At 43.0% G+C, this 12472-nt stretch overlaps 1 protein-coding gene across 2 annotated transcripts in view; it reads right to left on the bottom strand.

Annotated features, from left to right (window-relative positions):
- Nucleotides 1-1331: 1331 nt before the first annotated feature.
- The window catches only part of TTC17 (tetratricopeptide repeat domain 17), a 116319-nt gene continuing 105178 nt past the window's right edge, over nucleotides 1332-12472 (bottom strand). For both annotated transcript variants that reach the window (XM_023653901.2, XM_070229328.1), the window contains 3 exons: nucleotides 6061-6180; nucleotides 4273-4416; nucleotides 1332-2475 (listed from right to left, as the gene is read on the bottom strand). In XM_023653901.2, the coding sequence (XP_023509669.1) occupies nucleotides 2344-2475; nucleotides 4273-4416; nucleotides 6061-6180 (396 nt within the window). In that variant the 3' untranslated portion in view covers nucleotides 1332-2343. The remainder of the gene's footprint in view (nucleotides 2476-4272; nucleotides 4417-6060; nucleotides 6181-12472) is intronic.

The raw sequence follows: 12472 nt of genomic DNA, 5'->3' as shown, positions 1-12472 counted from the left end.
CCTGTTCTTAAAATCGGAGTAACTCCAGTACCTACACTATTGGGTTGGCATGAGGCTTAAATGAGTTTGATCTCGTGGAAAACTTGAATCCTGGAACATAGCAAGAACTTGAATCTACAACAAGAAAATGACTGCTGAATTATTTACACAAATGAACATCTGTGTGCACGCAAAAACCTACATGTTTACTGCAGCATTATTCATAATTGCCAAAAGCTGGAAACATCCCAGTGTCCTCCAACAGGTGAACAAACGATGGAATACTACTCAGCAATGATTCATGCAACAACATGGATGAATCTCAAGTGCATTATGTTAAATGAAAGCAGTCAGGCTCAAAAGACTATATACTGGATAATTCCATCGATGTGACATTACAGAAAACTATAGGGAGCAAAGACCAGTGGTTGCCAATGGTTAAGGCTGGGATTTGACCCCAAAGGGGCAGCCTGAGGGAGTCTTTTGGGGGTGATGGAAGTTTCGTATCTTGATTGTTATGGTGGCTACGTGACTCTATGCATTTGTCAAAACCCACAGAACCATACACCAAAGAGTGAATTTCATTGTACGTAAATGAAAGAAACCCAGACCAAAAAACAAGTGTTGAGTGTTTCAGAAAAAACTAGAGGTCAAATCGTGGAGAGGTGGGGAAGCAAGGAATACACTCAGACACACACGTTAACTTATAAGGATCCCTCTGGTGGATAAAGGTTCATTGTTTTCAGCAACAAATGAGCTTGTTCTCAAAATACATCTGATAAAACTGTTGGGAATTAGTTGGACTCTGGCTGCATAAAAGACAGAGTTCTCAAGTGTCTGATGGCTCACCTCTTTCTAAGAAATGCCATGGCCTCTGCTAGAACCAAATGCTCCAAGTTCAGTGACCCAGTATTTGAGACTGGTGTCTGGTCATGTTCTAGGAAAGTCCACAGAAATCCTGTCTTCAGCGGACTCCCGTCCCAAAGGGAATGCTCAATCTCATACTGGTATGACTGTCGCCAAGGTTCTCCGCGAGGCTTGCTTGAGTGACCTTTAGGGTCGGTGCTCGCTTGAGGGGATATGACGCTGTGGCTTGGATTAGCCTTCCTTTTCTGGGAAGGTCAGTTACACTGAACATCTGTTGATGGGGCATCTTTCTCGGTCAAGTACATCGTGTTGCTGAGTTCATCAACCATCAAACCTAGTGAAGGATGGTTCCCCCCTCACCTTGCTGTGTGGTAAGAAAGATAAAGACAAGCCAGGACTTGAGAACATCAGGTCCAGAGCGACAGTCAGGTTTCGGAGCTGTCCAAATTAGCCTGGTTCGAAAGAAAAACCACACTACAGACCTATTTTGCTCATAAACAACTTTTATTTTTGTTCTCAGTATGTGCCCTTGAAGATTCCAAAATGCCTGGAGTTGCTGATTCTCTTGGGACCAGAGGTAAAAGCATCGTACAAAAACACTCCACCTTGGCTCCCTCTCTCCTGAGGAGCTGAGGCCTCCGAGAGGGGGAGCTGACACTCACACCCTATTCCAAGATGGGTAACACAGCGAACAAAGATTTAGTAGAACACAGACTCAGTCTGTAGAGGGCTTCAAATATACATATTCTATATATATAAACCTGTTATATAGGACTGCAACTTATTGGTTTCCTTGTGATTTGGAATTAAAGTACAAATGATATAGATGTTGTACATTGCTGACTTCCCCTGCTCAGCCCCCCTCCCTCCCCAACATAAATAACATCACAAAGGAGCGGTGATCCTAAGAGTCGTTGTTGTTGCTGTAAATATTTTGTTTTTAAAATCATGTTGCCCTTCCTCCCCTGCAAACTACCTGTGAGAGTTTGTAACATAGCAGCATGGACCGGACAAGACTGGGCACGGCATGGAGCTCGAATGGGGAGAGCGCAGAACACTGCTTCTCACTGACTGGCACCAGACGGGCTTTGCATTTCCACTGACAACAGAGGCTACGACAGGAAGCAGAGAATGTGCAGTGCGGTTTCGTCCTCCACCGAAGAGGAGGCGGCTGGCTGGACCACTGAGAAGAGCCCTAAAGGCATCGAGGTCTCGGAGACGGAGCTCAGCTCCGGGAACGTCTTGGCTCAGTATTTACACAATATCTTTAAGCTGCATTTTCCTTTTAAGAAATTTGTGTTTCTGAGGTTGGCTGGGGGAAAGAAGGAACTTAAAAACGGAAACAAACCAGTTCCCACAAATGGCAAAGTCCTGGGATGAGTCTACTCAGTTATTTCACACACATCATTAAAAGTAGATACTGACAATGATTGGGTTCTTTTCTTATTCTTTTTTTTAAGAGCATGAGAAAAGAGAGAGGGTGAAAGGAGGAGAGCGCTAAGGAGCACGCCGTCCCTTCTTCAGCATCAGGTGACACTGGATGGTCTGGATTCGGTTCTTGGCCGGGACGAACTCGGGCTGCAGCTTCAGGGTTGATTCATACCACACTAGTGCTTTTTCAAACTCTTCCTGTGAGGTGCAAAGGGACAAATGTGAGAGGGAGACCGCCACCAGACTAAATAGATCCTGGGACTTTTTTCTCGAAAAGCATCTCTGTGCTACTGACAATCTTGCAGTATTTTCTCAATGGATCTAAATCTCTGAGGAAAACTTTGAGATCTGGAGGGAAACTACTTCCAGCCCCATGGAACATCATCACAACGAAACTATGGCAGAGCCCAAGAGCCAGAGGGAAAGGGGACGTCACTAGAAAGGTCTGACCCAACAACAGGATGGTGGTAATGATGGTGGTAAGGAACGATCTAAGATTACTGAGGACCTGCTGGGTGCCAGGCCCTGTGCTAGGTGCTTTATGAAACCCTTCCAGTTAATCCTCACAGAAACCTCTAGAATCTTGCCTGGCAAATACTCATGATGCATTTGCCCAAATTTTCTACTGTGGCCAGAAAGATGGAAGTCAAGTCAGGTATCTCAATTAGACTTGTGAATTTTGAAAGTTTTTTTTTTTTTTTTTGCTGAGGAAGATTAGCCCTGAGCTGACATCTGTGCCATCTTGCTCTATTTTGTATGCGGGATGCTGCCACAGCATGGCTTGATAAGGGGTGTGTAGGTCTGTGCCCAGGATCTGAACCCATGAACCCCAGGCCACCTAAGCAGAAAGTGTGAACGTATAACCATTATGCCATGGGGCCAGCCACCTGAAGTAGTTTTTTATTCTCTGTAACATTTAAAAATATGAACGTGTTTTGGAAATGACCACTGCCATATTGAAGATGGTAGTCTTTTACTTAGATAATACTCTCAAAGAAGAGCCCAAACCAACTGGTTAGAGGACTCCTTCCAGCCAAATGACTGGCAGAATTCCCATTCATATTAGCAAATTTCACATTTACTGTGGATGAAAATAGATTCTCCAATTTTAAGAAGCAGAGAGGGAATGTGCACATTCAGCAATACTGAACCGGCCAAATCACACTTCCTGCCTTTGAAGTCAAGGATGACACATGAAAGTGAAAGCTTGAAGCTGCTCATTCTATTAACCTTTATTGAGAGCACCTGGGCAACAGCCCCCTGGGGACACAGAGCTTTGTGTGAAAGTGGATGGCATGATTCTCATGTTAAATTCGGCTATGACAGCTTCTGGGGGACCCCTGGGATTGTAACTTCCGAAATCGGTCCTTGTTTCTGAATGGACCGAGGGCTCTGGAGGACAGCTTTGCCATTTTCTATGTGAACGGTGTCCCATGACACTATGGCACCCATCATTCATATAACATTTGGTGACCACCTACTATGTGCCAAACACTGTGAAGTGCTGGAATGGGGAGATGAAGAGGGGTCTTTTCCCTAAGAAGTTCCTAGTGTAGGGGGAAAGACAAAAACTTAAAAATTATAAAACAAGGTGAAAATATGGCAGAGAAGTATGCACAGGGCACCATGAGCGCAATGACAGGCACAGCCCGACCTGGAAGTCCGACAGCACAGGTGCGCATACGCCCACGTGGGGTGTTAACCGAGGTGTTCTGGCACAGGTGAAGTCTCCAGAAAACTGTGGGTAAAACGGACTCCACTATCAGCGTTACACTGAGGGTGAGAAACTACATAGCTGCAAATACTTAGATGACTCATGTACTACTTTTAAACACTCACAAACTCCCATCCATAAAATATTGGAGCCAGCAATTTGAGACATGAAATTTACAGGAAGCTGGAGGACATGGACATAGGCAAAGAAGTTCTGAAACCCAAGATGTGCCACTGCGAGAAGTGGCAGTGCCCTTTGCTCCGCCCGCACCACCAGCTCACCATCGCCACATAGACGTTGCCCAGCGTGAAGTGGTTCACGGCAAAGTGTGGTGCGATCTCCACAGCCATGGTGGCGACGATGACGGCGTCGTTCCAGAGCTTGGCGTTGTGCAAGATGTTGGCCAGGCTGATCAGGGGCACGTCCTGGGAGAGGAAGCGGAAGGGTGAGAAGGGAAGGATATGGGTCTGGAAGTTTTCACTCTTGGTTGGTGTGATCATGAGCAATGCACTTGGTGTTTCCTGGTAAATGACAGAGAGAAACTCAAGTGCTAGGCTGCTGTTTGCCGCAGGTCTGTGCTAGATTGGGAGCTTGCATCAGAATATAAAGCAATGCGTTACTGCCTTCAGAAAGTAACTTTCCTTGAGAAAGCCTTGCCTCGAAAACCAAACAGAACAAAAATGTCCGTCGAGTGAAGAACCGGCTGAGGGCGGTTGTTGGCTTACACTCTGGGGCCAGTGCCGTCTCACTGTGGATTGGTAATGAATAGTTTGTGGACTGATACCTCCGCAGACCACACCTTGAGTCATCTTGTCATAGAGCCATGGTACTTTCTGCAGGGGCCACTGCACCATCTGAAGCAGGGGCTGGCAGACTCTGGCCCACAGACCACATCCAGCCTGCGGCCTGTGTCTCTAATGTTTCATTGGAACACAACATTCTAATTCCTTTACGTGTTTCTGTGGCTGCTTTCATGCTACCATGGCAGAACTGAGGGGTTGCGACACAGGCTGTCTGGGCTGCCTACATCTCGTACTATCAGGCCCTTTACAGAAAAAGTTCCCTGACTCCTGATCCAGAGTCTTGGCCCTTCCCTGTTGCCTAGGATAGAGCCCAGGATGGGCTGAACAGGCAGCAACATTATCATCATCACAAATATTTATTCCCTTTAAATGTTCCCTGAGCTGCCTGTATCACATTGTACTGGGTTCTACAAGAGATAGAAAAGAAACAGAAAAAGGACCCATCTTTGTCCTAACTGGACAGGCATGCCATTATACGAGGTCGCAGAGGTGCACTAACTTGCCGAAGGTCACCAAGCTAGCAAGAGGCAGAGCTGCCTTCAGCACACAGCCCTGCCCGACGGAGAAGCCTGCGCTCCTCCGCCACCCACACACCATCCTTGCAAACAGAGAAGACACAAGCCCTGTCTGGAGGAAGTGTGAGATCTGGAGATTCACGCAGAACTCAGCACGTCTGTTAAAGAGTTGTACATTCTCAGTTGTCACAGAGTAACTGGCTTTTTTGAAAAGATTGATGTCACACAGGGTTAGCTGGGTGTTTTCGTGCTTGTGGAAAAGGTGAAGTCAGACAAAGACCAGGAACTGACTGGTGTACATGAAGAAATGGAAATCCGCTTCTGTTGCTGTGTTGGGAAGCAAGCTCAAGTCAGGAGTGTAAGCAAACCAGTGGTAGAGGCCTCCGGACCCTGGGGATAGGCCAGACCCAGAAGGACTTCTGGGGTGGCGCCTGCCTAGGCTGGTGCATCTGCTGTACGCTGGGTGGCTCTGCACACAGCAGGAGGGGTATCAAATGATGTAACGTCTTATGGTGATGCAGAAGCCCTTCCCCACGTTCTGGCTTGCCGAGGGAGGGGAGGCCCGACAGTGGGCATAACTTCCCGGCTTCTGGTGGCAGAAGCAGGTCAGAGGTTCTTCCGCCCTCTCCTAGCCTTTTGCCACTTTCTTACTGGCTGAGCATGAGAAGGGCTACTTGAAACCTCAGAATAAACCATGGGGTAGTGGAAAGCACCAACGGACAGAAATTCCCACCTGCGGAGTCCCACTCACCTTCATTTGGTGGGGAGCATAGTGGAGGGCCTGGCGCAGGCAGTCAATTGCCTTCTTCCCCTGGCCTTTCACTCTCCAGTAGAGGGCTGCCATGCTGGAAAGGACCCAGGACGTCTGGTTCTACAAAGGAATGGTCAGCAAAGGCTGATGTCTCTTAAATGACATACTGATTTATTACCAAGATTAAGAACAGTAACATGACTTCACGACCATTTAAACGAGTATTTACTAGGTGCCGGTACTCTGTCACACATCTTATGTTCATCCTCTCACTAATCCTAATAATCTTATGAGCTTGATACTACTCTTACAGCTGGACATCACTTAACAACAGGGATACTTTGTGAGAAATGCGTTAGGCGATTTCATCATCGCGCAAGTATCCTAAGAGTGCACTTACACAAACCGAGATGTTACAGCCTACTGCACATCGAGGCTGTATGGTGCTAATTTTATGGGACTATCATCGTACATGTGGTCCATTGATGATGGAAACGCTATGATGCAGTGCATGACTGTACAGCCTTTTTATAGATGAGAAAACTCTGATTCAGAGAGCTTAAGTATCTGGTCCAAATCCACTCAACTACTAAGCAGAACTATATTTCATGTCCATGTTCTTTCTTTCTTTTTTTTTTTAAGATTGGCACCTGAGCTAACAACTGTTAACAATCTTTTTTTTTGTTTCTACTTTTTCTCCCCAAATCCCCCCAGTACATAGTTGTATATTTTAGTTCCCTCTAGTTGTGGCATGTGGGATGCCGCCTCAGCATGGCCTGACGAGTGGTGCCACATCTGCAACCAGGATCTCAACCAGTGAAACCCTGGGCCACCGAAGTGTAGCGCACAAACTTAACCACTCGGCCCCGTGGCCCCTCCGTGTTCTTTCTTCTTTAAATTTACTTAACTGTTTGAACGGGTCACTCTTTCAAAAACCAGAAATTATACAGAGTTATGCAGTGAAAAGTCCCCCTCCCATCCTTGTCTCTACTGTATATAAGTAAACACTATTTTTAGTTTCTTACTTAACCTTCTAGGATTTCTTTATGCTTTGTACAAGCAAATATGAATACAGACGTACACTCCCACTCTTTTGTTAAATGAAGTGACTCATAAGATTCATCTGCACTTTGCATTTTTCACTAAAGAACATGCCTTGGAGATCTTTCTACGTCAGTGTATGGAAAGCCTCCTCATTCTTTTGTTATCAGCTGCATAATATTCCATCGTATGGCTATACCATTATTTATTTAACTAGATCTTTATTAATGAATATTCCTCTCTCCCCTAATATTATACTATTACAAACAATGCCGCAAAAATAATCTTGTCAAGGTGTAATTTTCCAATTGTGCAAGTGCATTTGTAGGATACACTTCCAGATGTGGACATGCTATGTTAAGGGGAACACAGTTGTCATTTTGATAGATATCACCACATTGATCTTCACAGGACTGTCACAATTTACGTCCCACCAGAAATATATGAGCGTCTCCATTTCCTAATAGCCACACTACAGAGTCTGTTATTAGGCTCTTGGGTCTTTGATAGTGAAAATATGGTTTAAGCTGCATGTCCCTTCTTATGAGTGGAGCTGATGATCCCTTCATGTTTGACAGCCTTTTATATTTCTTTTCTTTGGAGTATCTATTCTTATATTTTGTTAATTTTTCTGTGAGGTCTTTATCTTATCTATTTGAAAAAGCTCTTTATCTGTTAGGGAGATTAGTCCTTGCGTGTGCTATGAGTGACAGATGCCTTCCCTCAGTTTCTGAAGTCTGCCGTCGGATGGACAGTGCTCGCGTGATAGAGAAGGTTCTGAACTCTACATAGCTCAGTCTATCAGTCCATCTCTGATGGCTTGTGGATTTTCAGTTGTAGTTAGGAAAGTCTTGCTTACTTCAAAGTTATCAAAAACATCTTACCACGTTTTTTTCCCAGAACTTTTACAGTTTTCATTTCTCACATTTAAATCTTTGATCCATTTGAAATTTAACTTGGTGTAAGGTAAAAGATATGGCTCAAATTTTATTTTTTCCCAGATGGCCTCTAAGTTGTCCCAAGTAATATTTAATGAATATTCATTTCTCCCTCCAGTGAGATACTAACTTTACCATATAAAAAAATTCCAGTACTTAATTTAGGTCTAATTTTGGATTAATTTAGGTCTAATTTTGGATTTGCCTGTCTAATTCATTTGCCCCTTTTGATGGATGGTCTCTGAGTCCCAGCCATTACAGATGAGGCAATCAGAAAACTTACCATGCTTCCTAGCTTCTTTCTTTCTTCTAATCTCATTGTTTTGGTAATTTTACTGTCCTTCATTGTCAGGGTATACAGAATTTATATTCTCTTCTGTCACCCTATTTCCCACCTCTGTTTTCGTATTGATTCTACAGTTAAATATATTCATTGATCACTGATGTTAGTTTTGTGTGGTTTCCCCAATCATCTCCCAGTTGGCCTTCTAGTAGTTTCCTCAAGAACAGTTCAAGGGAACAATATTCTTTAAGACTGTTCTTATCGGCTGAACTGTGTTCCCCTAAAATTCATATGTTGAAGTCTCAACCTCTAGTACCTCCGAACGTGACTGTATTTGGAGATCAAGTCTTTAAAGAGGTGATTAAGTTAAAATGAGGCCACTGATGTGGGGCCCTAATCCAACGTGACTGGATTTGTATGAAGGATTTACAGAAGAGGAAGAGATACACCAGAGAGACGGCCATGGAAGAGGCAGCAAGAGGACTGCCGTTCACAAGCCGAGGAGAGAGGTCTCAGAGGAAGCCAGCCCTGCCGGCACCTGATCTTGGACTTGCAGCCTCCAGAACTGTGAGAAAGTAAAGGTGTACTGCTTCAGCCACGCAGTCTGTGGTATTTTGTCGCAGCAGCCCCACCAAACGAGTAGTCAAACGCTCAAAACTTTCTGTGCGCAGCCTTCACAGCTGAAGGATAGCTGGCTGGATAGAAAAACACGGTTCATTCTTTCTTTTCTTGAATAATCTGTTGACACTGCTCCTTCGCCTCTTGCATAGACAGCTGCTGCAGAGAAACCTGAAGCCAGCCTGATCTGTTCCTCCTCCTTAGTGACTTGATCCTTTTGACTGGCTTCCCCAAATGATTCTCTTTTTTTTTTGGTTTTTTGCTTTTTCTCCCCAAATCCCCCCACTACATAGTTGTATATTTTAGTTGTGGGGCCTTCTATTTGTGGCATGTGGGACGCCGCCTCAACATGGCCTGGTGAGCTGTGCCATGTCTACGCCCCGGATCTGAACCAGCGAAATCCTGGGCCGCCGAAGCGGAGCGCGTGAACTTAACCACTTGGCCACGGGGCCGGCCCCCAAACAATTCGTTTTTAAAAAATAAAATTATCTTTCTTTAATGCCAATATTTGACACATACAAAAGAACATATTTATATGATTATATATACATAAAATAAATATGTAATTATATAAAACATAAAAAAACAAATAGCCAACATCCCAGAAACTGCCACCCTACCAAAGAATGACCTTGCACCTACGTGTTCTTGCCTTCTTCCATCCTCTGGCCTTGTCTCCAGAGCTACACGCTATCCTAAATGTTAGGTTTATTGTTCCATTGCTCTTTTTAAACATTGTTCCATCACTCTCACACACGTGTATTTGCTTCAATGATAATAATAATTAGTTTACTTCTTGCCATGCATTATAAAAATGGCAGAATACCATAAGCAGTCTTCTGGGACTTAGAGTTTTTAGTTGACACTCGGAGATTCATCCACATTGTTGCATGTAGCTTTAGTTCATTCAATTTCCCTGCTACACAATTAAATGTCCATTAAGTGAATATACTCTAACGTAGTTATCTGTTTTCTGTAGATGGGGGGGCGGTTTGAGTTAGTTCCTGTTTTGAAGCGTCCTGTTGCAAATAAACACGCAAAGAATTTCTCTGGAGTAGATTCCTAGGAGTGGAACTGCTGGGTCACAGGACACACAAATGTCCAAGGTAACGAGAACGCCACACTGTTTCCTAAAGGTGTGACAATTTACAGTCCCACCAGCAATGTTTAAAAGTGCCCCTTGCTCTACATCCTTTCTAATCCTTCGTATTATCAGTGGGGGTAAAACAGCATTTTACCGTGGTCTTAGTTTACATTTCGTGATATTAGTGAGATTGAGAATTGTTTCTTGTGTTTATCGGTCACGCAAATCTCTCTTTTCTGTGAAATGCCTTTTAATGTTATTATGCATTTTTCTATTTATTATCTTTCTCATCAATTTATTTATATGTTCTGCATATTAATCCTTGTAGATTAAATGTGTTATACATATTTTCTCTCACTCTGACTTCTCTCTTTTTAATTTAAAAAAGTCTTGGGGCTGGTCCAGTGGCGTAGCGGTTAAGTTCACGTGCTCTGCTTTGGTGGCCTGGGGTTTGGATCCTGGGCGCAGACCTACACACCGCTCATGAAGCCATGCTGTGGCAGCGTCCCACGTAGAAGAACTCAAAGGACTTACAACTAGCATGTACAACTATGTACTGGGGCTTTGGGCAGGGGGAAAAAAAAAGAGGAAGATTGGCAACAGATGTTAGCTCAGGGCCAATCTTCCACACACACACAAAGTCTTAAAAGATTTACGTACTTCTTAAATGTTCAACCACTTTATGTAGTTGAACTTACCAGCATTTTCTTTTATAGTTAGTTGTTTTTATATCTTCTTTAAGAAACTTTCCTGTACTCGAAGGCCAGAAAGACCAACTCTCACGTTTCACTCTAATTTTTAAAGTTTTGTTTTTGATACCTGAGTCCTTAATTCACATGGAGTTGACTTTTTGCATTAGATGGGAGGTGAGGATTGAAATTCACTAAGCATCTGCAGCAGCACAGCTTCCTAAACGGTGCCTCCTCTCCCCTTTGACCCTCCACTGTTCTGTGTACATTCGAGTCTGTTTCTGGGCTTTCTCTTCAGGCTCCCTAGCCATTTTTGTTTATCCTTGAGCAAATGGCATAATGTCTTGTTGTATAATTTTTCTCAAAAGTAAGGCAATTCTCATGACCCTATTCTTCTTTCCAAGAGTGTCATGTCTATTGCTTACCTTTGCATACAAATGTTAAGATCTGCTTTGCAAGTGCCATAAAAAAAACCCTGTTGGTATTTTCATTACAATAGCACTGACTCTATACATCAAACTGGGGAAAACTGACATATTTATGATCTGCATCTTCTTATCCATGAACATTATATATCTCTCTGTTTATTTAGGTCTTTTAAAATGCCTTTCAATAAAGTTTTATCACTTTCTGCACACAGATCTTATGAATTTTTTGTTAGATTTATTATTGAGAACGTTGTACTTTTCTAACAATGTAAATACATTTTACAAATTATGTTTTCTACTATTTTTTGCTGCTGTATAGAAATGCAACTTATTTTTACTTATTGACTTTACAGGCAGCCACCTTGAAAAAAATGCTATTATTTCTAGAAATTTGTCTGTAGATTCTTTTGGGTTTGCTATGTAGATAATCACATCATTTCTGAATAATATTTTGTTTTTTCCTCCCTAATATTTATGCCATCAATTTCTTTTTCTTGATTTACAGTACTTGTTAGGACTTTCAGTATAAGGTTGAAAAGAAGTAGTAATAGTGGGCATTCTTTTTCCTGACTTCAAATAATTATTTTAAATATTCCCCCCATTAAGAGTCATCTTTGATGTACACGTTTCGTTGATTCTTCTCATCAGATTAAGGAAGTTCTTGTCTATTCTTAATTTGCATTGGCTTTACATCATGAGTGGTACAGGATTTTTATCAAATGCAATCTACTGAAATGACTTCATAATTTTTCTCCTTTAATTTGGTGAATGAAATTTAAGGTTTTCTTAAAGTTAGACCATTTTTGTATTTCTGAGATAAACTCAACTTGGTCAAGGTACATCTTTAAAAAAAATGCCATTGGATTCAGTTTGTTAATATTTTGCTTATGGTTTTGATACCTATGTACATGAGTGAGATTAATCTATAATTTTTCTTGCTCATAATGTCTTTGTCTAGTTTTTTTTTCCCTGCTTTATCTCCCCAACCACCCCCGTACACAGTTGTATATCTTAGTTGCAGGTCCTTCTAGTTGTGGGATGTGGGACGCCGCCTCAACGTGGCCTGACGAGTGGTGCCATGTCCGCGCCCAGCATCCGAACCCTGGGCCACCGCAGCAGAGCGCACGAACTTAACCACTCCGCCACTGAGCCGGCCCCTGTCTTTGTCTAGTTTTATTTTCAAGGTTACAATAGAACAGTCTCAAGGAATTAATTGGGAAGTTGTTCCTTTTTCTATCATCCAGGAGAGTCTGTTCATACTGGGATGGTGTATTTCTCAAAAGTTTGGTAGAATTCACCTGTGAAATCAACAGACCTTGTATTCTTCGTGA

Source organism: Equus caballus, chromosome 12, assembly GCF_041296265.1.
Source record: "Equus caballus isolate H_3958 breed thoroughbred chromosome 12, TB-T2T, whole genome shotgun sequence".
Taxonomy (NCBI): Eukaryota; Metazoa; Chordata; class Mammalia; order Perissodactyla; family Equidae; genus Equus; species Equus caballus.
This window is presented reverse-complemented; position numbering and strand designations above follow the sequence as displayed.